The sequence below is a fragment of the Nannobrachium achirus genome (assembly GCF_963921795.1).
Source record: "Nannobrachium achirus genome assembly, chromosome: 16".
In the NCBI taxonomy this organism is placed as follows: domain Eukaryota; kingdom Metazoa; phylum Chordata; class Actinopteri; order Myctophiformes; family Myctophidae; genus Nannobrachium; species Nannobrachium achirus.
This window is the reverse complement of record NC_137823.1, coordinates 57,143,215-57,170,063: the sequence shown is the minus strand read 5'-3', so window position 1 is coordinate 57,170,063 and position 26,849 is coordinate 57,143,215. Positions and strand designations below refer to the sequence as shown.

Genomic DNA, 26,849 nt, shown 5'->3' with positions numbered 1-26,849 from the left:
GGGGAGAGACGGGGAGCGACACGCAGCAAAACGGCATGTGTTTTGCGACAGTGTCGCTGTCCATGGTGCTCAAGTGTGCATTAGGGTAGTCTGCAAGGGTGTTTACACACAGTAGATTATTGGGTAGATGTCTGTGTCAAAAGAGCATACTGTACTGCGATTGTGTTATGGAACGGTCATCCAAAAGGCAAAGGCTGTGCCACTATAGTACAGTTTAACAATTTTGCTGCCATTTTAAACATAGCTGTAGTAAGCAGCTGCCAAATTGTCCTAACCTTTTAACGTGGGCACGTGCACGCATCATGCACAATCTGTGCGTGACTCATCTAGTAGACGTGTAGACTCTGTGACAGCTTTCGAATAAAAAAATCACACTCGTGTGAACTGAGCGGTTGTGTGTGTGTGTGTGTGTGTGTGTGTGTGTGTGTGTGTGTGTGTGTGTGTGTGTGTGTGTGTGTGTGTGTGTGTGTGTGTGTGTGTGTGTGTGTGTGTGTGTGTGTGTGTGTGTGTGTGTGTGTGTGTGTGTGTGTGTGTGTGTGTGTGTGTGTGTGTGCAACAGCGCCCCTCCCTTAACATGTGTGGTCAGAAAAGGTTACTGCAGGGCAGGCTACGGACACGGAGACAGACAGACAGACAAACAGACAGACAGACCCACACACACGGCCACGTATAGGAGCGTTGTGACCACCGCTCAAAAACCCCATTGAAATAGACATATCCGTTGCCACGCTCTATCCCTGCTTATCCGCCAGTGTTTACATGAAAAAACATTGAAAAAAGCCAGCTGTGCGCTATGGTAACACGTGGACACGTTCGCGCACATAGCAGATGATATGTGCGCAGATCATATGCCAGGCGGGTAGAGGAATCAAACAGCTAAAAAATAAATAAAAAAACACGTGAAAAAATACCATTCTATGGCCATGCAGTCATCTCACTTGTTTACAATGTGTGAACGGAGCTGCGACTGGACGTCAGACCGGATATGGAAACCTAGATCCGGTCCAAACGGGAAATACGACCGGATACAGTTAGGGGTGGGCCTAAAGTCTCCGAAACGGCTATATACAGCGATCATACTTTTAATCGTTTCATAATGATTAAAGCTAATTAAATTTCCGGGAACGACAGGCATCGCAGAGAGGTACAGCGGGAAATCTCCGGTTTCGACGGGGATCGCAGAGTATGAGTTAATAAAGAAATAAATAGATGTGCGCTGAGTGCTTTTGAATGGAGCAGCAGGGAAACTCTTTGAGTGGTAGAGTGGAGTATAAGAACAGCCTTGTGAGTATGGAGTGGTATTCTGATTCTCTCCACTCAACTCTCTGCTCACACACACACTAGTGGTTTCCTTGTACAGTGTGTTACGTTGCTGTGGGGATACCTCGTTGTGTCTGACACCATGGCATGTTGAAGATATATACTTTATGTGCATTTGACACGGTGTCTGTTGTCTGACATCAATGCATGTTGAGAATCAATGTTGTATATGAGGAGTCTTCAACGTTTTCAGGCCAAGGACCTGAGAGAGAGATGAAGCAGGGACCCCCACAACCTGTTCATATCGTTTGACAGCACAATCGTCAGTGTATTTTGGATTCATGTCAATTTGTGTTTTCAGATATTTAACCACTTGAACCGTCAATACTTAATAAACTTGACCTTTCACTCTGTACTTAGTCTGCTCTTTTTACCCTCTTCACCAAACCTCTTTTATTGCCGAAAATAGCCGATCTACACGCTCATAACGCCTCGCAGCGCAAGGCGTTGTGAGCGTGTAGATCTGCTATTTTTGGCTAAAGTTCTCAGAATATGGACACTAGGGTTCAAGTGGTTAAAGAAGAAAAAGGTTTCTATCACTCAATGATTTGGAGGACCCCCTGTAGTAACTCTGAGGACCCCCTGTTGAAGACCCCTGGTATAGAATGTTTGGACTACAAGGTTTCCACCCCACAGTGATCCATAACTCATGTCCTCACAGTCAGGCCAGTGAACATTGAACCAGAGTTTTACAGTTCCTCCATTCCTCCCTCAGGCTCTGGACGGCTTCTTCTTCGTGGTGAACAGGGAGGGTCGCATCGTGTTTGTGTCTGAGAACGTGACAGGCTACCTGGGCTACGGCCAGGAGGAGCTGATGACCTCCAGCGTGTACAGCATCCTGCATGTGGGCGACCACAACGAGTTCGTACGCAACCTGCTGCCCAAGAGCCTGGGTGAGTTGACATGTGTTCTATGGGTGCAACAGTTAATCAAGCTATGAGTACCTGAGCCCAAAAACAGTCCAAGTCCATATTTTAACATTTTTAACATAGATATCTTTTTTGATTTACCAGACTGTAAAGCACAAACTAGAAGTTTTTAATCTGTTAAATTCTTAATGCACTCCCCCCTCATTTTGTTCAATTAGATTGTTTTACTTAAAGTTATACTATGTAATTTTTTTATAAAACATATCTTAAAATTGCTAAAGTTTTAGAACCCCCACTCCGTTAATTTCAGCCCCAAAAGCCTTTTCTTTATATGTTTTCTACATAGCTGTGACAGGGGCTGTATTTCCCGGCAAAATGATGTCATCTCCCACATGATACACTACCGGCCAATCACAGCGCGGATCATACACCACCGGCCATTAACAATTTAAGAGATTAAAAATGACTAGTTTGTGGTTTACAGTCTGGTAAATCAAAAAATATCTATATTAAATTCTAACCCTAACCCTAAAAAAATAATAATAATATGGACTTAGACTGTTATTCGTCTCAGGTATTGATAATAATAATTTAAAAAAGAAAGATAATAGATTTCAACGTGTTGTTTTTGTCTGTTTTTTTTTTATTTTGGGAAATGTGAAATTGTGCTTTTTTACATTTTACGTAGATGTGTATTATAAATATACACACAGTGTATATATATATATATATATATATATGGAGATGCCTGTGATGCCAGGGAAACCAAATCCCTTTATGCCCATATATGGAAATCGCTGATGCCACATTTGGAAACAAACCACTTCCACCACCTGTGTGTGTGTGTGTGTGTGTGTGTGTGTGTGTGTGTGTGTGTGTGTGTGTGTGTGTGTGTGTATGTGTGTGTGTGTGTGTGTGTGTGTGTGTGTGTGTGTGTGTGTGTGTGTGTGTGTGTGTGTGTGTGTGTGTCTCTCTCAATATGTGGAGCTGACTACCATCACCTGGATCTCCATATATGTTAAAGTCCATATATGGGTATTCCACAGAATCCCTTTTATGCCCATATATGGAGATCCCTGCTGTCAACAATAATAAGCCCATATCTAACAGGACTTCATATGGGAATGCCTATACAGTATATGGAGGCCACATCAGCCACATACTAACAGAATCCATATATGGTCAAGACAGCCCATATCTGTGTGGCTGGTTCTACAGACAGGGATCTCCATATAAGGGCATAACATGAATTGTATATATGATGTCAGATGTCATAGACATCATAGGACTTTCACATAACAAATAACTGACCGTGTTTGGGGTCTCACAGCATATCTCCATATACATGGATCTCTATATATGGGTACCAGGTGTCTCCATATATGGGTAGCTGGTCCGATATACATCAATGGCCAGATGGCCAAGACATGGTGCAACCTCGCCCTTGAGGTCGCTATTCGGCTTTAGGTGTCTTAATGGTTATGCTCAGTTCAGTGTGGTATCAAGCACCAAAAATAGCTGACCTCCAAGCTCACAATGCGTCACAACGCAACATGTTGTGAGCTTGGAGGTCTGCTATTTGATATATCCACCAAAAGGCCCTTTTAGAAATGTCAGCCCCTGCCTAACATTCTCTGCACGTCCCTGGACACATTGACTTGCTGACACATGCATTTATAATTACATGTACTTTAGATGGTTCATCTGTCTAATTTTAGTCGACTAAATATCATACGATTTTAGGCGACTAAATCTACAGTTGATTTAGCAACTAAAATGGATTTGAAAATAGCCGATCTACAAGCTCCTGTGAGCTTGTAGATCGGCAATTTTCAGCATGCAACACCTGAGAGCAACCAAACATAAAATGACTCTCTTCTCCACTAGTCCCTCCCCAATGTTTTAGTCTAGTTTTTATTTTGTTGACAAAATTGTCAATATATTTAGTCTTAGTTTTAGTCAGCACAGCTTACTTTTTATTTAGTTTTTATTTAGTTTTCGTCAGTGAAGAAAACGCAGCCGACAAACATTTTTTGCCATATTTTTAATCAACACTGCACAGCACACACATCTATGGCAATGCAAAAAAAGTGTTTTTGTTTTTTTAGGTGCGATTCTTTATGCCATGCTGTTAATCCTGTAGCACTTTGAGATTTGCAATAATGTAATGCACTTTGGTCACAAAAGAAATCTACACGTCTCAATTTTCATCATCCTCCTCCTCCTCATCACCTTCCTCCTCATCACCTTCCTCATCCTCATCAGAGCTGAAGGTGCCATCGGGCAGGCTGTACACGCGGATCATCTGCTTGTTGGGATCTTTAAGGATGAGGTGCTTGCCTTCGTCCAGCTTGCGGCAGATGTCTATGATGCAGCGGAGGATCCCCCAGCCGTTCTCCATGCTCAGGTTGATCTGGCTGGCAAAGTCATTGGGCTTGAACTGCTGGGTGCCCAGGATGACGTGGCTGTGACAGTTTGCCGCGTGGTGGCGAGACACGTACCCCAACTTCAGCCAGTCAGATCTAGCCAGTATGGCACAGCAGGTCCAGCGAGCCAGTTTGTAGCTGTTGTTCTTCAGCTCGGTGGCCAGGACTGCGCCTCTCTGGGAGTCCAACTTCTGACGCCAGTCTATTCCGTTACAGTGCTTGGAGTCCCACTCGTTCAGGGTCTTGATGTTAATAAAAGACACCTCGCCGCTGGCTCCGGTCATCACAGCTTCGTGTTCGCAGCGAACAACCAAGTCGATGTCCTCGCCCAGCTTCCAGAGGCGGTACCTGTAGGCAACGGAGGACGCGTCGCTCTTATCCGCATCTTCCTCCACAAAAGGATTGGGGTTGGGAAACTTGTAGTGCTCTCCTCCCGTGCGCAAACACTGCTGGCTGAAGTTGTTGTTGATGTACGTGGCCTCCTTAGCCAGGTTACGGGGGGAGTTGAGAGAATTGCCTTCATCTTGGGGTGGCTCGTTAGCGGTCTCGCTCACGGTCAACAAATCAAAGTCACAGTTGTCTCTCTTGTCGAAAAAGAGCTTGTCGCCCACCCTGTGCACAACGATATCCCAAGAGTTGACAGAGCGCGTGCAGCACATCAAGGTGGCCAAGATGGCGTCGGTGGCAAACACGTTACCCTGGGTTTTAGCCAGCTTGCGGATGACGGGATCGTCTGAGGTAGTGACAGTGTGGAAGTTATCTCTCTTGATGCTTTTGAGTTGCCTTTCATTGCGAGTAGTGACACGATCGAAGGTCTTGTCAAAGTGTCCCAACGTGCCGCAGCACTCAATGTCGGTAGGATCAGCTACTTCCATGTATCTCATCTTCATCAGCCTGGGGAAATCCATCTCTTCCTTCACCTCCCAGTCACTCCTCACCTCAACAGAAGAGTCTCTGGGCTTCAGCCGCGGTTTATGGTTCCACTTCTGCCGGTGCATGCGATCTTTCTCACTCTGCTTGGCACCTCTGGACAGAGTCTGCATGTTGGCGTGAGGGAAGCCTCTACGGTCCTTGTTGTTGTCCCTGCGTATATTCCTTGCAGGATACCGCATTCTATTCCTCTGGTAGGTGGTCTTCTGCATCTTGGTAGTGTCTACCAACTGGAAGTTGTCCTCCTCCTCGTGGAAGTAGGCATATTGACAACCACTCCCGAACTGAGAGACATATTTATTTGTGTATCTCTTTTCTTGATACGTTGCACCAGTCCAATCAGCCACCTTTCCCAAACGGTCTCCTTTGCTGAAGGCCTGATAGGGCATGTCTTTGAACTGTTCCGGAACTGCACAAGGACCCCATCCCGTTGGATTGCCCTGGATCACAATGCCAGGAAACTTCGCCATCGTCTTCCAAGGTGTCACTTTAAAAACTCTGCGTGGTCCGGTTTTATAAGCTGCCTAAGTCTGTGATGTTGCTATGATGTCAGCCATGCCCCCAAAATTGGAGGTCCATGACATGAGAAATCTGAGGGCAGCTAAGGGCAACTGGGATTTTTCCGTCGGGACGTTATTCTAAAGTTGCAACTACTCCTCATTTACTAACATGAGTTAAGTATTTGTTAATACTTTATATATGTTATTGGGACGTTATTCTAAAGTTGCAACTACTCCTCATTTACTAACATGAGTCAAGTATTTGTTAATAGTTTATATATATATATATATATATATATATATATATATATATATATATATATATATATATATATATATATATAAAATACAAAAACAAGTGCTTCTCAATTAGTAATCAATAGAATAATCAGAAATAATAATAACACTACTGTAGGAGCGTTCAGCAGACAGGGCTACTGTACTGTACTCTACTCTACTCTACTGTACGGTGTCGAGATGATTTATGAGAACACAGTGAAACACTGCGTGTTAATCTAACTTCAGAGAGTACACAATTAGTCCATGGGCCATACGAGTTGTCGGTATCAAAAAGGTGGCAAAGGTTACCATGCATTTTTGAAAAGCTCTATATCTGTAGATTATATTTTGGTATGATAACCCTTTCTTAGACACAGCTAAATTGGTGTTATCAGCCGCTAGAGTTGGTGTCCCATTAACTTTACATTACAGGAAAAAAAAGCTAAAAAATAATCTGCTTTAAGTAGCATATGAGGGGTCAAACTAGGGGGTTTTCATGATGCTGAATCCATTGCAAGCATCTGTTTTGCACCAAAAACATTCCTGGGGCTAAAACAGCCCCCACAAAAGTGTGAAAAGTGATGACTCATCACTTTTCATCACTAAACCATAGTCTTGTGGGACAGTTTTTAGCCCAAGGAATGTTTTTTGTGCAAAACAGATGCTTGCAATGGATTCAGCATCATGAAAACCCCCTAGTTTGACCCCTCATATGCTACTTAAAGCAGATTAATTTTTTGCTTTTTTTCCCTGTAATGTAAAGTTAATGGGACAACAAATCTAGCGGCTGATAACACCAATTTAGCTGTGTCTAAGAAAGGGTTATCATACCAAAATATAATCTACAGATATAGAGCTTTTATAAAATGCATGGTAACCTTTGCCACCTTTTTGATACCGACAACTTGTATGGCCCATGGACTAAATGGAACCAAATCCATTTGCTTCTATCTGTAATACAAACTTCTGTTTTTTTACTGTGTTGCAGGGCAGGGCAACAATATCGTATTCCTCCGGTGTGATGGATGTGTTTTATTGAACGATGTGAACACAAATATAGCTTTGATAGTTCCATATTTAGTATGAGTAGTAATACCACCGGTATGCCATTCCCAAACAAAGTGTATTGATACAACGCCACTAGGACACTTTTCCATGAGTTCAGCCATTTAGATTGGGTATGCATTATTGCATATTAACTATTAAAAAATAGCAGATCTACAAGCTCACAGTGCGGCACCCGAGTGCCGTGCTGCAAGCTTGTAGATCTGCTATTTTTGAAAACTTGTGAAAATTTGTGCAAGTCTTTGAATATTTTGAACCGATTCTATAAGTGTCTTCTGAATCCTAAAAAGAAATACATGTGTCTATTTCAGTGGTTCTCAAACTCTTTCTTGTCAAGGACCCCTAGAAGTATTTGGTCACAGACCCCCCAATCTCAAAATATTTACCTCTAGGGACGGACCACCCAGAAGCAAAATGTTAGTCACAAACGTTTGCTTTAAAAACACATATATTCAAAGATTTGCACACATTTTCACGACTTTTTCAAAAATAACATATCTACAAGCTGTGAGCTTGTATATCTGCTATTTTTCAATAATTAAAGCATTCGATAATTCTAGGCCTAAATGGCTTAATTTAACTCTGAGAGTGTACAAATGGACCCATTTGGTTCCGGATGTGTACACTCTTGAGAGTTTACAGACCCGCAAGGGTTCTATTTGGACCCCTGGTGGTTTCCGGACCACACATTGAGAAACAATGTGTGTTAATTCGCTGCTGTGAGGAAAGTAGCGAGGAAGCATCGGGAGCAGAAAAGGTCGTACGAGGACAGAAGATGCGAGGAGGAAGAGCAGCAGAACAATATGGCTGAGCGTTGTCTGAGCTGTCCAATTAGTTTACCCAAACCCTGTCTGTAATCCCCCCTGGGTTAATGCTGGAGAGATGCTGTAAAAGCACTGACCTTATAACTCTAGATTCGTCACTAAGGCCATGCAAACTTAATTAACTGTTAACGCACAACCCTCTTCACTTGAACTCGTGAACATCTCCAGATCTGCAGCACCAGAATCAAATTCCTAGAGGCTTACTGTATGTTGTAGCATGATTTGGGGGCGCTGGGCTTCGATTGACATATATCTACTGTACTTACTTAAAGGTGATACACCATGAAAATTCACTTTTCCTATTTTAAAACCTTTTTTTGGGGTCCCACTAGCACCTTCTATCCTCACAAAGTCCCATTTCTGACCGTTGTGTCTTTCTCTGGTTTTGGGAAGGTGGAGGTTAAAAGCATCCCACGGGTTCTCAAAACAGGCTATCCAGATTTGCTGCCGTTTGTGATGTCATAAACGGCCAAAGGTGGTACTGCAGCTGAAAATACTCTGAGAGCCATTCAAGAATGAGAGGCTCTCTATTCAGGAGTGGTAATTTAGCCTCAAACCTTTTGAAAAACGTTTTTGGGATATGACATAAATACTTTTTAAATGCATGGTGTATCACCTTTAAATATTGAAAAATAGCAGATATACACTCTACGCGCCTTGAAGTGCAAGAGGACTAAGTAAGTAAGTAAGATATACAAGCTAACAGCGGGGCACCGAGTATTTATTTCCAGGGACCCCCCCAGAATCAAAATTTGAGTTACAAAATTTAGCTTAAAAAAAATACACTATTTTTCACGACTCGTTGCCACACTGTGAGCTTGTATATCTGCTATTTTTCAATAGCTAAAGTATAAAATAATGAAGGCCCCTCTGTCCCACTTCCCCCCCCCCTCCCTTGTGACGCCCCTGTGTGTGTGTGTGTGTGTGTGTGTGTGTGTGTGTGTGTGTGTGTGTGTGTGTGTGTGTGTGTGTGTGTGTGTGTGTGTGTGTGTGTGTGTGTGTGTGTGTGTGTGTGTGTGTGTGTGTGTGTGTGTGTGTGTGTGTGTGTCCACAGTAAACGGCGTGCCGTGGCCCCAGGAGCCCGGTCGGAGGAACAGCCACACCTTCAACTGCCGCATGCTGAAGAGGCCGCCTGACGAGATGGACTCAGAGAACCAGGAGGCGAGGCAGCAATACGAGATCATGCAGTGTTTCACCATCTCCCAGCCGCGGGCACTGCAGGAGGAGGGAGATGGTATTAACTTTTTCAATGCCAGCCCATTTCAGTGTTTTTTTACGACCACAAGAAAACGCTGTTTACACATCTATCCGTTCTGTCCATTCTTTTCAGTACCGTGGGTGACGCTAAATTCCACCATAGTTACACTCATACAACCATGCTAACAAAATGAGCAAATACCTACTTTTGCGTTGGGCGCTCCACGCACGCACTCCGTGCATGTGCTGAAAATCCGACTTACGGGTGAGGAGGAAAGTGTGTTTTTATGAATAATGCATTCTAACCTAGAATCACAACAACGCAGACCCAGAATGGACCGTGCACTTCCTCGTTTTCATTCAGTCTCATGATCTGCCACTGGAGGGAGGCAGTGTTTCGTATGAAACCCTTGTTTGTTAAATCGGCAAAAAATATGTATTTTGAGTTGTTTTATAACAAAAATAGCCTATTCTCGTCAACCTTCGTCTGTGGCTTGGCTGCCTAATTAATAATTCTTGTCAATCTACCTCTGTGGCTTTGAAAGAGTTAATATAGACTGTCCACATACACATACACATACACATGCACATACACATACACATACACAGGAGGAGGGAGATGGTAGTAATATAGACTGTCCACATACACATACACATGCACATACACATACACATACACAGGAGGAAGGAGATGGTATTAATATAGACTGTCCACATACACATACACTGGAGGAGGGAGATGGTATTAATATAGACTGTCCACATACACATATACAGGAGGAGGGAGATGGTATTAATATAGACTGTCCACATACACATACACAGGAGGAGGGAGATGGTATTAATATAGACTGTCCACATACACATACACAGGAGGAGGGGGATGGTATTAATATAGACTGTCCACATACACAGGAGGAGGGGGATGGTATTAATATAGACTGTCCACATACACAGGAGGAGGGAGATGGTATTAATATAGACTGTCCACATACACATACACAGGAGGAGGGAGATGGTATTAATATAGACTGTCCACATACACATACACAGGAGGAGGGAGATGGTATTAATATAGACTGTCCACATACACATACACAGGAGGAGGGAGATGGTATTAATATAGACTGTCCACATACACACACAGGAGGAGGGGGATGGTATTAATATAGACTGTCCACATACACACACACAGGAGGAGGGAGATGGTATTAATATAGACTGTCCACATACACACACACAGGAGGAGGGAGATGGTATTAACATAGACTGTCCACATACAAAGGAGGAGGGAGATGGTATTAATATAGACTGTCCACATACACAGGAGGAGGGAGATGGTATTAATATAGACTGTCCACATACACATACACAGGAGGAGGGAGATGGTATTAATATAGACTGTCCACATACACATACACAGGAGGAGGGAGATGGTATTAATATAGACTGTCCACATACACATACACAGGAGGAGGGAGATGGTATTAATATAGACTGTCCACATACACATATACAGGAGGAGGGAGATGGTATTAATATAGACTGTCCACATACACATACACAGGAGGAGGGAGATGGTATTAATATAGACTGTCCACATACACATACACAGGAGGAGGGGGATGGTATTAATATAGACTGTCCACATACACATACACAGGAGGAGGGGGATGGTATTAATATAGACTGTCCACATACACATACACAGGAGGAGGGGGATGGTATTAATATAGACTGTCCACATACACATATACAGGAGGAGGGAGATGGTATTAATATAGACTGTCCACATACACAGGAGGAGGGAGATGGTATTAATACAGACTGTCCACATACACATACACAGGAGGAGGGAGATGGTATTAATACAGACTGTCCACATACACAGGAGGAGGGGGATGGTATTAATATAGACTGTCCACATACACATACACAGGAGGAGGGAGATGGTATTAATACAGACTGTCCACATATACAGGAGGAGGGAGATGGTATTAATACAGACTGTCCACATACACATACACATGCACATACACATACACATACATATACACAGGAGGAAGGAGATGGTATTAATATAGACTGTCCACATATACAGGAGGAGGGAGATGGTATTAATATAGACTGTCCACATACACATACACAGGAGGAGGGAGATGGTATTAATACAGACTGTCCACATACACATACACATGAGGAGGGAGATGGTATTAATATAGACTGTCCACAGAATGCACACACATACACATACACATACGCATGCACATGCACACACACATGCACATGCACATACACATACACAGGAGGAAGGAGATGGTATTAATATAGACTGTCCACATACACATGCCACTCTCTCATATTCCTCTCATTCACTTTAGGCACGATGATATTCAGACCAGTCATGTCAAAAGTGTCTGATTTCTGTACCGCCTTGACCCAAGTCTAATTACTTCAAACATCTCTTGATACGATCAAAAATGTTAGTAACAGCGTTTGGATTTTTTTAATTCAAATTATGTGAAGTCGGGAGTGGGCTAGAATTTTGAAGAAGGTTCTTGAAAATTAGAGATGTGATGATTGATCGGTGAGTGATCACGATCTGCCGATAATGCCTCTATTGGCTTTGATCGGTATCGGCTTTGCCGATCTACAAGCTAGCTCAGCCTGCAATCTACTAATGTTTATACTTAATATACAATGTTAATGTTTTGTAAGAAGAATCATTAAATATATAAATGCTGCTACAGTAACACAATAAAAATAATAATTTATGGATTTGACGCTGTGATCGGGAATATCGGTATCGGCAGATTTCACCGCTGGTAGTTCTAGTTGTAATGCGTCCACGAGCTCGACACAGAGGTTGACTGAGACAAATCCATCTATGGATTATTGACTTTAAAGATGCCTTGGGCTTAGAATGTGATTTAACCACTTGAACCCCTGCATCGATATTCTGAGGGGAACCACAATAACAGATCTACAAGCTCACAACCCGTCACAAAGATTTTTCTCAAAGAGAATTTGGTGCAGATGGAAAAAAGCGGTCCAAGTACAGCACAAAGCCAACTGTGGTCTGAAGTGCAGGGAGGGATTAATTTCATTAGACTTTGACAGAAACCCATGCAATTATTTAATGAGTAGGGGCTGAATAAATCCTTCAGTGCTCATAACCAGAGTGTGCTCACTGTGACCTGAGGTTGGGGCTGACTGTGTTAAAATCAATATACTTTTGACAGAATAACTCCATATCAATAATAAATTGTGGGGATGGCTAATTGGTAATTTCAGAAGATATTTATGAGAGTGGTCTAAGGAGTTCTGAAAATATCACTTCACTGTAATGCAGCATTTAAGTAACAAAGACGTTACGATATCGGTCTCACATAATGAAATACAGTAGATATTTGTACAGTACATCGCCTACCTGGGGTGTAAAGCCTGATTTATAATTGACTTAATCAATCGATGGTGTCACATACCAAAAACAGACGATCTACAATTTCACAATGCGTTGCATCATAAGTGCAATTTTCAGAGATACACATAACCTGATCGCTGCTTTACTATGGCAGCAAACACACACACAGACACGCAGACACACACACACACACACACACACACACACACACACACACACACACACACACACACACACACACACAAACACACACACTCTGACAGTCCCTGTGTGTGTGTGTGTGTGTGTGTGTGTGTGTGTGTGTGTGTGTGTGTGTGTGTGTGTGTGTGTGTGTGTGTGTGTGTGTGTGTGTGTGTGTGTGTGTGTGTGTGTGTGTGTGTGTGTGTGTGTGTGTGTGTGAAGACCTCCAGAGCTGTCTGATTTGTATCGCCTGCCGGATGCCCCGCCCTCAGCCGCTGCCTGTCAGCACAGAGTCCTTCATCACCAAGCAGGACCCCACAGGTAACACACACACACACACACACACACACACACACACACTACATCCCTATGAGCACAAGTTGTAACGAGTGACCGGGAAAAGTAAGGATACGATCATGACGTCACCGGTTGTTCAGGCCTCCTCTGTGTAAAATGGCCTATTCTGGCCGTTAGCCTCAATACACACTACCATCCATAACGCAGCTTCAGTACGTCGGATTTTGATCCGGTTTGAAGTGTCTGTGGCGGGTATGCATGTCCCAGGCGATAGTCGATGTGTGGCGTGTGGTGCTCAGGGTCCCACGCTGTTACACGCTAACGTTAGCTCCCGGGCCCATGTAAACAGATGCAGCAGGCCTATTATAGGCCTGTTATCAGATCAAACCCTGAAAAGCTTATCGTTGGCGCTCTCTAGTGGTATATTAAATCCAACACAGCCTCTAGCCATTCAAAGCCTGTTTAATGCTGTAATGTAGAACTGAAAAAGTCATGATATTCCTGGCAGTGTTAGCGCACATGCATATTTTGGGTTCGCAGGGAATATTAGTTAATATTGTAATTCGGATTATTATAAATACAATTGGGCTTGCAAAGCTGGTGTCACACTGGGCTGCCCCTCCCCCGGCAGCCATGTTGGGAGGACCGGAGGATACATACTAGCTGTAGTAGCAGGGTATAAAGTATACAAATAAAAAAAGACTGAAATGGCAAATTAACAAGTGACTTGTGTGCCTGGACAAGTGAATGGGAAATGTACTTGTCCAGAGGACACTTTGCCTCAAAAGGTTAATGTCAAGCCCTGCTACTATAGCTAGTATATATCCCCCGGTCCTCCCAACATGGCTGCCGGGGGAGTCTGACACCAGTAACCTGACTGCGCCAGATAGTTGCAGCAGTGCGTAACGCTCTGCCTTACATCTGGGCTCTCTCGGGCAGACTCGATGTAAGGGGCGGGCCATTTTTTGAATTTCTTTAGCAGGTGATTGGATGTGGCCATCTCTCTATCAAAGTCTGGGAGTGCCAACTCCAACCACTCATATTGGCCTGTCTGCATCCACGTGGTCTGCAATCAGACTCTATTGGCTCAGAGCCGCTCAGAGCCCGCCCGTAGCTGCCGCTGATTGGTCCGGCCCGGGGCTTTACGAGTGTTATCAACTCCCACCGAGAGAGCTCAGATGGTAAAGTAGAGCGGTAGCGCACTACTGCCACCATCTGACGAAAGTCAGGTTATGACACCAGCCTTGCAAGCCCAATTGTTGATAATGATGATTTTTGGTGGAAAGTTGTTTTAATACATTTCTTTGTTACACATGGTGTTTATTGGTGCCATTTCTATGGCCTAATGGTACGGTAAGTACAGTAATTGTCTGTTTTATGAAGTGCCTGGTGGATACAGAGATGTTACAATGCTAACATGATGGTTATTGACCCTCCTGTAATACGTTGACGTTTCTGCCCTCCAGGGAAGATCATCTCCATAGAGACCAGTGCTCTGCGAGCGACGGGTCGCCCCGGTTGGGAGGATCTGGTCAGGAAGTGCATCTATGCTTTCTTCCAGCCGCAGGGCAAAGAACCTTCACATGCCAAGAAGCTGCTGCATGAGGGTAATGAGGGGGGAGGGGGGGGGGATAATGCCACCAGGGGCGTCACAAGGGGGGGAAAGTGGGACTGAGTTACTAGGGCCCAAGGTGGAGGGAGGGGCCTTAATTATTTTATACTTTAGCTATTGAAAAATAGCAGATATACAAGCTGTCAGCGCGGCCGAGTGCCGTGCTGCGAGCTTGTAGATGCGCTATTTTTGAAAAGTTGTGAAAATGTGTGCAAATCTTTGAATATATGTATTTTGTAAGCGAACATTTGTAACTCAAATTTTGCTTCTGGGGGCAACCATTTATACTAGGCCCACTCCTTTTTTCCCTTTACTCCCAAATCTCTTTGCTGAAGATAGTCGATCCACAAGCTCACAACAGGTTGCCTCAGAATGGGGACGGTAGGTTTCTCTTGGTTCTTGTCAAGGCCAGAACTCATCACATTTTAAACGGGTCATGATATGCAAAAAAAAAGGGGTAAATCTGATTAGCTAATATGATGGATGATGTAAAGTTGAGCATATTCACAACGTAAGATCATCAATCATATTAGCCAATCAAATTAATTTATTGCATTTACTGTACTAAAAGGGTCAGGTTATCTGTTGTTGTGGGATGAGTCATATTCTGAATCTGCGTCACAAAGCTAACCGCAGTGAAGATGCAAATTCTGATAACAAAGATTTTAACCACTCATACAATCACAAAGCGTGTGTGTGTGTGTGTGTATTGATAGAAAATAGCAGAGCTACTTCATTCACAACGCGTCGCAGACGTGACGTGTTGCAAGCTTGTAAATTGGCTATTTTCTACATGCGCAGCCCCATAGCACGAAGTATACGTTCACTACTACGCAATCAATACGGTACCGCCCCGTTTTCAGACCGTTTCTAGAAAAATACACATAATGTAAATATTGGTGACATAATATCACAGCTTTAACTGTAACACTGCATTACTCAAGAAAGACTGCTGTGGGCTTCTAAATCTGCTGTTTTTGGCATTTTAATTTGGGGAAAGAAATTGAGCTGTGAGCTTGTAGATCTGCTATTTTTGAAAAAGTTGTGAAAATGTGTACAAATCTTTGAATATATGTATTTTCAAAGCGAACGTTTGTAGCTCAAATTTTGCTTCTGGGGGTCCCTGGAACTAGATATTTTGAGATGGGTGTCCGATTTTTCAAAAATAGCAGATCTACAAAAATTTGAAAATTTGTTAAAAGACAAAGTTTGAACCATGTTTTCATTTCGGTCTTCCTGTGGCCTTATAAGGGTTTCTTTCCTCACCTGCACAACAACTCTGTTTTTATCAACTCTTTCTTGTGAAAGATGTCATCGTATACTGTCTGGATGTGCTGTATTTTTTGAAGGAAGAAAAAAGAAAATAAATCTGTGTGTGTGTGTGTGTGTGCGTGTGCGTGTGCGCGTGTGTGTGTGTGTGTGTGTGTGTGTGTGTGTGTGCGTGTGTGTGTGCGTGTGTGTGTGTGTGTGTCTCTCTCTCTCCCCTCACCAGTGATGACTCACGGCACGGCCATCAGTCCTCTGTACCGCTTCACGTTAAGTGACGGCACGCCGCTCAGCGCTCAGACGCGCTGCAAGTTCTGCTGCCCCCCCAACCCCGACGTACAGCCCTTCATCATGGGCATCCACACTATTGACAGGTACTGAGAGAACATAACCTGACTTTCGCCAGATAGTTGCAGCAGTGCGTAACGCTCTGCCTTACATCTGGGCTCTCTCGGGCAGACTCGATGTAAGGGGCGGGCCAATTTCTGTAGCAGGTGATTGGATGTGGCCGTTTCTATCACAGTCTGGGAGTGCCAACTCCAACCACTCATATTGACCTGTCTGCATGACGTTGCACCCAGAATCCGCCTCCTGGGTTTCCACGTGGTCTGCAATCAGACTCTATTGGCTCAGAGCCGCTCAGAGCCCGCCCATAGCTGCCGCTGATTGGTCCGGCCCGGGACTTTACGAGTGTTATCAACTCTGGCCGAGCAAGCCCAGATGGTAAAAGCAGAGCGTTATATACGCAATGCTGCCACCATCTGGCGAAAGTCAGGTTAGAGAGAACACACACTGCACGGCGCTTCGTGGATAACACTGGAAAAAACACATCCCAACATACTAGGGCATTCACCACGTTTTCAAATATCAAAGTCACTATTCGATGTTGTTCACCGAAGTCGAATATTCGCTTTTTTTTTTTTTTGTCAATGCCCCTGGTGGATGAATTTGTTAATGCTCTATACCAGGGGTTCTCAAACCTTTTTAGGCTGTGACACCCAAAATAAACATATTTAAACTGGGGACCCCCACCCTGACAAGCACTTGGAATTGTAGGTATTACATTTAATGTGACTCGGTTCCACAGATACATATTGTGAAAATCGACATCAACATCCTTACTCGCAACGCAAGGCGTTGTGAGCATGTAGATCTGTTATTTTCACAATGTTCGCCTGTTGCTTACTTAATATTTGACAGTTTGGCCAGTCCTGTCGAATATTCGACTATTCGAATACTTTGAGGTCGAATAATTAGAATACTAAAAATCACTATTTGTGAATGCCCTACAAGATACTCACTGCACACGGTTTCAATTTCCATTTCAATTATTGGTATTCAATACCCCCCCTGCAGTATTTATGTGAAGTAATTTAGATTTTGCCCTAAAATCACGCAAAGCGGTACACAGTATGTCTAGAGTCGTCAACATGGATCTGTCCCATTTAGCGCCACCATCTGGCCGATTTTTTCAAACACATTTTTGGACACTGCTGACCTGACGGTCGCTTATCTCCCGATAACGCAGTCTTACTGGTAACGCAGTCTTACTGGTATACATAATCTAAATTTGACTTTCTACATTTTCCCAGAGCAGTAACGTTGTTTTTGTTGAACGCCTTTTCTTGGGAATAAGCTACTGTAGGTCGGTAAACATTTGTTAAGTGAACGGCACTTCAATATTTATGGCATACTGGTCTTATCAACACTAATCCTTTCTTCCCCAAGAAAGCCACAACATTTGTTGTCTAGATCGAGTCTTTGTATTTGTCATTTCCATCATGATCCATCCTCCTGTCCTTCCAGGGAACACAACACTGCTAGCTCTCAGGAAAACGCTAACCCCAGCCTTCCACTGACCCCGGCCAACTCAGCCCCGGCCGCCTCCCGATCCCCGTCCCTCCCTCCCGGCGGCACCGACGCCTCGGCGGGCCACCACCACCTCAACAACGGCAACGGCTCCTCCCACGGACACGGCCCGGCGGCGGCGACGCCCGCCGGCTACCTGACGCCCAATCGCATGTGCCCCCAGCAGGTCAACAACAACAACAACAGCCCCTCCCCTCTGGGCAGCAGCCCGCTCGCAACGACAGCAACCACCCCTACCTCCTTCGTGCCGCCCCGGCTGCCGCGGGCTAGCCCCGGGCTGGGGGGGGGCAGCAGCCCGCGCATTCCAGGGAACCCCTTCTCTCCCTCCACGCCTACTACGCCCGGCCTCCACTCCCCCGCGGGCGGAGGAGGCAGCCTCAGTAGACAGCAGTCCGGCGGGGACGGGAGCGGCGGCGGCGGGACGGCCGGGTCCTTCTCCCTGCCCTCCCCTGTTCCTCAGAGACAAACCAGCACGCCCAGCAGCTCCCCCGCTCGCCCTCCACCAGCCAAACCCCCGGAGGGAGGGGGAGGGGAGGGCGGAGGAGGAGGAGGAGGGGAGGACGTGGTGAAGATGTCACAACCGGGCAGCAACTCCCGGCTAGACCAGCTCCTGGACAACAACGGGACCGCCGGGGGCCAAGACCCAAACAACAACCACAGCTCCTCCTCCACGCCGTCGCCCCGCCCACAACCCACTCCCCCGGCTCCTCCCCCTCCTCCCCCCCAGTGCCCCGCCTCCCACAGCACCCTGACGGAGCGACACAAGATCCTCCATCGGCTGCTCCAGGACAGCAGCCCCAACGACTCCTCCTCCTCCTCCTCCGCTGGCCCCACGGAGGACGGGCTCTGCAGCACCAAGGACCTGGAGATCAAGAAGGAGCCTCCGGCCAGCCCGGCCACCACGGGACCCCCCAAGGCCGGCTCCAGAGAACCGCAGGACCACCAGCTCCTTCGCTTCCTCCTGGACACAGACGAAAAAGTGAGCTTAAATTAATTTAGGGTTAGAATTATTGAATGCTTTAAACCAGTGAAAAATAGCAGATATACAAGCTCACAGCGCGGCACTGAGTGCCGCTGTGAGCTTGTAGATCAGCTATTTTTGAAAAAGTTGTGAAAATGTGTGCAAATCTTTGAATATATGTATTTTCAAAGCGAACGTTTGTAGCTAAAATTTTGCTTCTGGGGGTCCCTGGAACTAGATATTTTGAGATGGGTGTCCGATTTTTCAAAAATAGCAGATCTACAAGCACACAGGGCGGCACTCGGTGCCGCGCTGTGAGCTTGTGTATCTGCTATTTTTCAATAGTTAAAGCATAAAATAATGATACACAATAATGTGTACCCGTTCTAAATGGGTTAAATTTGCCGCTAGACTTGTTTTGTGTGATTGATGATAAGTCCTAAGTTATGCTCTTTCTGGGGTGGCTTATTCAGTCAGTCATTAGACGTACATTTGATGGCATGAAGTACTGTAGGGCAATTAACCAAAACATATCGAAGCCGACATCTAGAACCTCTCACCTAATCAATCTTTCTCATGTCTGTTCAGCCTATTTGGTTACATACAGTCATTAACTGTCCCCTTAACTTGACATAGTGTTGGAGATTTCCGTCAAAAGTGTCATTCTTTCTCTTTTTTGTTAACCACAATTTAAAGGTAGGGTAAGTAATTTCACTTAAGTTTCAGTTTTCATGTAGGACAGGTGACAGGCGGGGGCCTTCCTCCAATCATGATCAAGTGGGGGCGGGCCTTGGTGCGTGGACAAGATCCACTGTTGGACAAGTTTTTTTTTAAATCCATCCGCTTCTTTTTTTGTTTGTTGTAGAATTTTTTTTTCTTCTTTTTGAGCGGTGGTAGCCGCTCCTGTGATTCGCTTTCAAGATGTTACTGGCCGTGTATGTCTGTCGCCTGCCGTGTATGTCTGTCGCCGGCCATACCTCTCCTGACCACACACACAGACCACACACACACACACACACGTTAAAGGAGGGGCGCTATTGAGCAGGGCAGGCAGACAACACACTCTCTCTCTCTCTCTCTCCCTCTCTCTCTCTCTCTCTCTCTCTCTCACTCACACACACACACACACAGCGCAACGGTGGGGGCTTGAGTGTGGGGAACACGCACCACTGAGGCAGACAACACTCTCTCTCTCTCTCTCTCTCTCTCTCTCTCTCTCACGCGTTGGTCAGGGACCGCGTTGGTCAGGGACGTGCAGAGAATGTTAAGAGAGGCAGGGGCTGACATTTCTAAAAGGGCCCTTTGGTGGACAATTCTCTCTTAAAAGGGCAGGGGCTCAAGCCCCGTTTGATGTCTGTGTGCACGTGCCTGACGACTGGCGTTGGTAAAAGCAAGAGCAGTATCATCGCATCGTCTATGCGAAGCGTGGAACAACCACGATGTGAAACGAGCAATTATAATCACACCAATGGATTATGTTTTCGTTTGAACCAAATTAGGTAGTCTACAGAGGGACGGAGGGAGTTTTACCGTGAACGTGGCTGCGTGCAGGCAGACTCGTGAGAGAAGAAATCCATGCTTTACACAGTGTTTTCGGTGGAGAAGTCTCGTAAACAGTCTGCCTTCCCGTCCCTACCAAATGAGTCGCCCGTTTCAGCTTGACTCGTTATCATTCTGAATCAATTAAAGTTACATTGTGTGAAACGTGAGCACGTTTAACTCAAGAGGCAAAGCACTGTCTGCTAGGCGGAGGACGGTCAGTGTAGGGAAAGTTCAGTAGCTGGAGGTTTATTCTTCGCTGTATGTCGGTGTCGCTAAACAAGCACCCTTTTAATTAATCTACAAGCCCACAACCTATTGGATCAGTGACGCATTGTGGACTTGTAGATCAGCCCACTTTTGCAGCGGCGAATGGAGACTTCTGCCTCGCGAGACCAGCCACATTTTAACGTTACACGCGAGAAGTGCTGCAGATTTGTTGTTTTAATTAAATATAAATTAATTCGAAGCTCTAGGGGTTGGTGGGTAAACCACCGCTCAGTTCACACGGGTGTGATTTTTTTTACAAGTAAAGGAATATCATAAGTATAAAATGATCACTACCATCCGCCTCTATTGAGAAGGATGTTTTTTTATCTTTATCTTGCCTGGTGGCAATGACCCTTTAGCCCGTGGACCCCCATTTGAAAAGACACGTTACAAATTACAATTGACACATTTAGTAGACGTTCTTATTCAGAGAGACTTAGAAGGGCGATATACTGTAGGTACACACATGATGGGAGTAAGCAAGAACTCTATTCAATAAACAATAAACAACTTCTTCATGTCAAATTGACACTCATTAGCCCGCGGACCCCCATTTGAAAACACTAGAGTTGTTCCCAAGGCGAGTCGCCTGGATCATCACGTTGGGTGAAGTGTGGAGATGATGGTTTGTCATCAGAATATGTAACTGATTGAAGCTCTTATGTGGTGTGGACACGCTGTGTGTCTCTTAGTTCAGGGTACCTAACTCACTGAAACTCTTGTCACACCGGTTACACACAAAGGGTTTTTCTCCAGTATGGACAAGCTGGTGGGTCTTCAGGTGAACTAGTTGATTGAAACTCTTGTCACACTGTTTACACACAAAGGGTTTTTCACCAGATTGCCTATCTCAGGGTTTCTCAAATGGGGGATACGTGTACCCCTAGGGGGCCTAGAATTATTGAATGCTTTAACAATTGAAAAATAGCAGATATACAGATACGTATATATTTTTTCACTCGGTGCCTTGCTGTGAGCTTGTATATCTGCTATCTTTCAATAGTTAAAGCAAAACATTACGCGCAATAATGTTCACCCGGTCTAAATGGGTTTTAAGTAGACATTTGAAATGTGTTTTCTGACGGAACCTTGGTTTGCCTTTGGACAGGACCTGGGTGACCTGCCTCCGCCCTCGGCCCTCAGCCTGCAGACGGTCAGGGTGAAGGTGGAGAAGAGAACCAGCGTGGATGGAGCGCCCTGCAGCGGCGGCGGCGGTGCTGCCACCACCACCCCAGGGGGCGGGGCCTCTAAATCTGGACTGGCCCCCGGTGCGGCCTCCGGGTGCCTCAGTCCCAAACCCAGTCCTCCTGTTGCGGAGGCCCGACGGGACGGCCGGAAGGACAGCCGAGACTCCGCGGTACGTCACTCTGTAACGAGTAGTTACATGTATAGTTGTCTCTGCCAGGCCCAAGACTGTTTTGCACGTGCCCATGGGCGTCACACCAAATTCTGGGCCCTCGGTACAAGGATTCACTGCGGGCCCCCCCATGAATGTTAACTATTGAAAAATAGCAGATAAGTGCCGCGCTGCGAGCTTGTATATCTGCTATTTTTGAAAAACCTATGTCAAGGACCCCCAAGATGATATGTATTTGGCCATGGACCCCGATCTCAAAATATTTAGTTCCAGGGACCCCCAGAAGCAAAATTTGAGTTAGAAATGTTCGCTTAAAAAATACATATATTCAAAGATTTTCACACATTTTCACAACTTTTCAAAAATAGCAGATCTACAAGCTCGCAGCGAGTGCCGCGTTGTGAGCTTGTATATCTGCTATTTTTCAATAGATAAAGTTATTAGGGCCCCTCCACCTTGGGCCCCACTAACTAAGTCCCACTTTCCTACCCCTTGTGACGCCCCTGCACGTGCCCATGTGCGCGACCTCGCAAGAGAAGGTTGCTTCTCTTACTAGTATATCTTACTCAGGCATTGACACTAAGGCTTGCCCACCTGCCCCTGGCAGGTAAATAACACTTTCGGGCAAGCGCTCAGATATCCGTCTAAACACCTGAATGTGGCCAGGATGCTATGTCTTCTGGTCTGTGGAACGTAACACATTTTACCTATAATGTGCTTTTTTCACTGTTGCTACACTTAAAAAATATAGAATAGGTGTGAACCCATGTCATATTCAATCATATAGCCATGTAGGTATTTGGATAAAAATGTAGCTGTGTGAATTTTTTTTATCGCACAGCACCAGAAAGTAAAACAAAATAAGTGTTAAATTGAACGGTAATTGAAATTTGACTTCATTTTATAATGGACGATTTGATTTACTTTTCGGGCAAGTGGGCATGACCTTTGGGCAAGTAGAACATGACCTGTACTTGCCCGACGGGCAAGTGCCTCTAGACCTTAGTGTCAACCCCTGTCTTACTAGTGTATATTTTGCCTGTAATAACATTACAAATGTACAATGTAATGTAGTTATCAGTTGACATCATGTGTCTCCTTTCTCCATGTTGTCTCTCCTATTCATCTTCTCTTATGTATTCTCTGTTGTCCTCTCTCTTGCTATCTTCCTTCTTCCCTCCCTCAATCACTTGTTAAACTTTTTCCTATCCGTCCCTCAGTTCTCCGGTGGCCCCGGCGACCTGGATCCTCTGAACCAGCTGCTGCCTGGCCTCAGGGGCCCCGTGGGGGCCAAGCAAGGCTGCGAGGACTCTGCGACCCCAGCAGCAGCAGCAGCAGCAGGAGGAGGTGGTGGTCCCCAACTGCCTTCCCCTCCGCCTCAGCTCCAGTCTCCTGTGTCCCAGCCGTCGCAGTCCCTTCCACAGCTGCATTCCCCCTCGCCCCAACTCCACTCGCCCTCCCCCCAGCTCAAGCTCCAGTCTCCCAGCCAGACCACCCAGACCCCGTCGCAGCCCCAGCCAGGCGAGGCCAACGCCCCCCGTGGCGTGACTGTGAAGAGAGAGCCCCCCGGCACGCCTAATAGAGGTAACACTGGTGGGGAGAGAGAGAGAGAGAGAGGGGGGGGGGGGGGGGGGGGAGAAATAAGGAATGGAAGTATAGAATCCTAGGAGGACCCTGGTCAACTAAGACCCGAGACAGATTTTTAAACGCCTTCTAAATATTTTTTTGGGAAAAAATTAAATACTATAAAAAAATATTAGAAATAAATGAAAAATGTTATCGAAAAAACACGGCCTGCTCACGTATTAGGAGGGTAGTTAGCTCTGGTCCATCCCGTCACCTCCCGGAGACGCTCTTGACAGACCCGTCGGCAAATGGCTAGACCCCAGTATCTCAGCCCCTCCGAGCGCTCTACTTCAGTCAAAATAAACAAAACTGTTTCACTACTCACCAAACCAAAGGTAGTTTTGCGTTGTTGAAAGTCTATTCTCTGCGGTGGTGAGCCCCTCAGCACCCCACCTACTCTGTAAAATACATTATTCTTGTCATGAAATAAAACGCACCCACCTTGTAAATGTGAAATATCCCTTTAAGAGTTTTGCCTGCAGCTTAGCTTTGATAAAAAAAATAATGTATCAAATAATTCATCTTGCCTTGTCAAGGATGATTAAATGATACACGAAAGAAGAAGTCGTTCTGACAACAGTTACTGTACAATGCCACCAATTCTTCACCTTGCAAAAATACAAAAGTATCAGTTTTACATTCTGCACAATGTAATCACATGGAGCCTTAGCGGTGGAACTGTGTTCCAAAAATAAACAAATGATCTTGACTCGTATGGATATGAAGAATCAACGGATGGTGAGAAAACACTAATGTTACTGTCGCCGAATTAGTTACATTTTCTCTAGAAACAGGCTTTATTAAAAATGAGTGACTGACTATCATAAACCATACAGAGACACCTCCCCGACAATATCACGCAAACCGTTTGTTTATTTTTGGAACACAATGCTTATATGAGACGATTTTAAGATGACACAATTTTATTCTCCATAGAGAAATTATTTCTGTGAACTGGGGGATGAGCGAGTCACGTCATGACTGCTCTATTAGTCGGGGGCCTTAGGGATTTTGCACAGATGTATCCCAGGGCATGCTCTAATGATTTAGCTAGGGCTCCCGAGTCGGCGATCTTCGGGGTCACCACAGCAGCCAAATCAAGTTGGGCTCCCATCGACTTTCTATACAGGAGTATTTAAGTAGGATGTGAGGGGTCTAACTAGGGGTTTGTCATGATGCTGAATCCATTGCAAGCATTTGTTTTGCACAAAAAAACATTCCTTGGGCTAAAAATGGCCCCAGAAAACAATGGTTTAGTGATGAAAAGTGATGGGAAAGTGATGAGTCATTACTTTTCACAGTTTTGTGGGCATTTTCTGGGGCCATTTCTAGCCCAAGGAATGTTTTTTTGTGCGAAACAAATGCTTGCAATGGATTCAGCATCATGACAACCCCCTAGTTAGACCCCTCACATCCTACTTAAATACCCAGAAAAAAAATGGGATCCCAACTCTATTGGGCCGCTGTGGCGACACTGAAGGTCGCCGACTCGGGCGTCCAAGCTAAATCACTAGAGCAAGCCCTGGGCTACATCTGTGCAAAATGTGGCGCTTTTAGACTGATTAGCACGAAAAAGCCCAAGGCCTCCGACTATATCCAGGTGTGTGCATCTAAATCCAGTCAGTGAATTTGGCTAAGCCACCGTTTTTTCCTGCATCAGGTCTCAGTGACGGAGGTCCGCCTTCAGGCTCCAGCCTGCAGAGTCAGTCACCCTTCGATTTCTGTGGGCCCCCGACTCCCGGCCAGACCCAGGGACAGGGACAGGGACAGGGTCAGGGTCAGGGACAGGGAGACCCCTTCCAGAACCCCAAAGACACCACCAGCCCCTTCCCAGAGGCAGACGTCATCAACCCCTTCAACCCCAGCCCCGGTAAGGAAGGATGTTGGTCTGCCAGTTGCTTTCTGCGTTCATTAAGTATCATTCACAGGGCTTAAAGTTCTCCGTCCTGGGGACGGATTTCCGTCTTGAGGAGTCCCTAGGGGCTATTTAAGAGATCAGAGCAGATTCGCAAAAAAATAAAAAAGTCGAGCCGTCTGCGCTAATTATCTTTATAGCATCAGTTCCACTGTGGTGCGGTACAGAGTGCTGGTGTGTCATGTACTTCTAATTCAGTTCAGTCCAACTACTTCCTGTAAGTAGACTTAAAAATAAAACCAGTAGACGTGACTTGATTGTTGACTTGATCAGATTATGGTAGCTCTTATTTTGAAATCCGCTCGCTGTACTGAGAGGAAATAGCTCTGTTTGTTAGCAAGGTTGTTGCAGCTGTACCGGGAAGCTAGTAGCTACGACGATGCACAACAAAACATCACTTGGATTACTCGCAATAGTTTGACTAAAGTTCATATTTATCATAAGAATAGAAAATCATGCTCCTATGGCTTAAACGATGTACACCGTTTGGAAGTGTGTTAAACCTTTGGGACCTCCGCTCCGCTGCACTGGTGGTGTTATTATTTCATGCTGCAAAGTAATGGGCGATTTGAGACGTCGCTCTCTCTGTATGGATAGCAGTGTCCAAAAGAAATCACAGGAATAATGGAAGTCACTGGAGTTTTACGCCATGTAAACAGCAGGTAGGCTTTAAGCCCTGCATTCACAAACAGCACAAGGTCACTTGTGTGTGTGTGTTCCTTTTGCATTGATACAAATGAATTCTAAAATGTGATACTTTGTTTTGACTTGTTCTGAGAAGACGTTTAGCATTGAGCCTAACTACTGGATATTGATTCTGTATTTCTGTATATGGACATCCTACTAGGGCTGTCACAATTATTACATAATTCTCTAATCGCAATTATTTGACATAATCGCGATTATTTTTCATAATTGTCATAATCGTTTCCATGTTGAAAAATGTTCATATATATTTTTTTAAAGTAAAAAATAGCCGATCTACAAGCTCACAACGCGTCGCGATGCGACACATTGTGAGCTTGTAGATCGGCTATTTCCACTATCAATGTTCTTTTTTAGTATAAAGTTGTCAAATATGTCAGTGATTTCTTTGTATATTTAGTTTATGTGTCATATCTGC

The 26,849-nt window shown here is 45.0% G+C and overlaps 2 protein-coding genes across 2 annotated transcripts in view; one reads left to right on the top strand and one right to left on the bottom strand.

Moving 5' to 3' along the window:
• Positions 1-2,119: 2,119 nt before the first annotated feature.
• ncoa1 (nuclear receptor coactivator 1) overlaps positions 2,120-26,849 on the top strand; it is a gene marked incomplete at its 3' end in the record, with an annotated part of 40,965 nt that continues 16,235 nt past the window's right edge. Inside the window, exons 1-9 of the mRNA XM_080744266.1 lie at positions 2,120-2,213; positions 9,268-9,447; positions 13,237-13,335; positions 14,778-14,918; positions 16,416-16,563; positions 17,996-19,037; positions 21,937-22,185; positions 23,406-23,769; positions 25,472-25,681. Of these exons, the coding sequence (XP_080600392.1) occupies positions 2,135-2,213; positions 9,268-9,447; positions 13,237-13,335; positions 14,778-14,918; positions 16,416-16,563; positions 17,996-19,037; positions 21,937-22,185; positions 23,406-23,769; positions 25,472-25,681 (2,512 nt within the window). The 5' untranslated portion in view covers positions 2,120-2,134. The remainder of the gene's footprint in view (positions 2,214-9,267; positions 9,448-13,236; positions 13,336-14,777; positions 14,919-16,415; positions 16,564-17,995; positions 19,038-21,936; positions 22,186-23,405; positions 23,770-25,471; positions 25,682-26,849) is intronic.
• Positions 4,390-6,015, bottom strand: LOC308300431 (eukaryotic translation initiation factor 3 subunit D-like; the record flags this gene model as incomplete). The annotated part of the gene is made up of 1 exon (XM_080744267.1): positions 4,390-6,015. One exon carries the CDS (start codon positions 6,013-6,015, stop codon positions 4,390-4,392), a length of 1,626 nt encoding a protein of 541 aa, XP_080600393.1.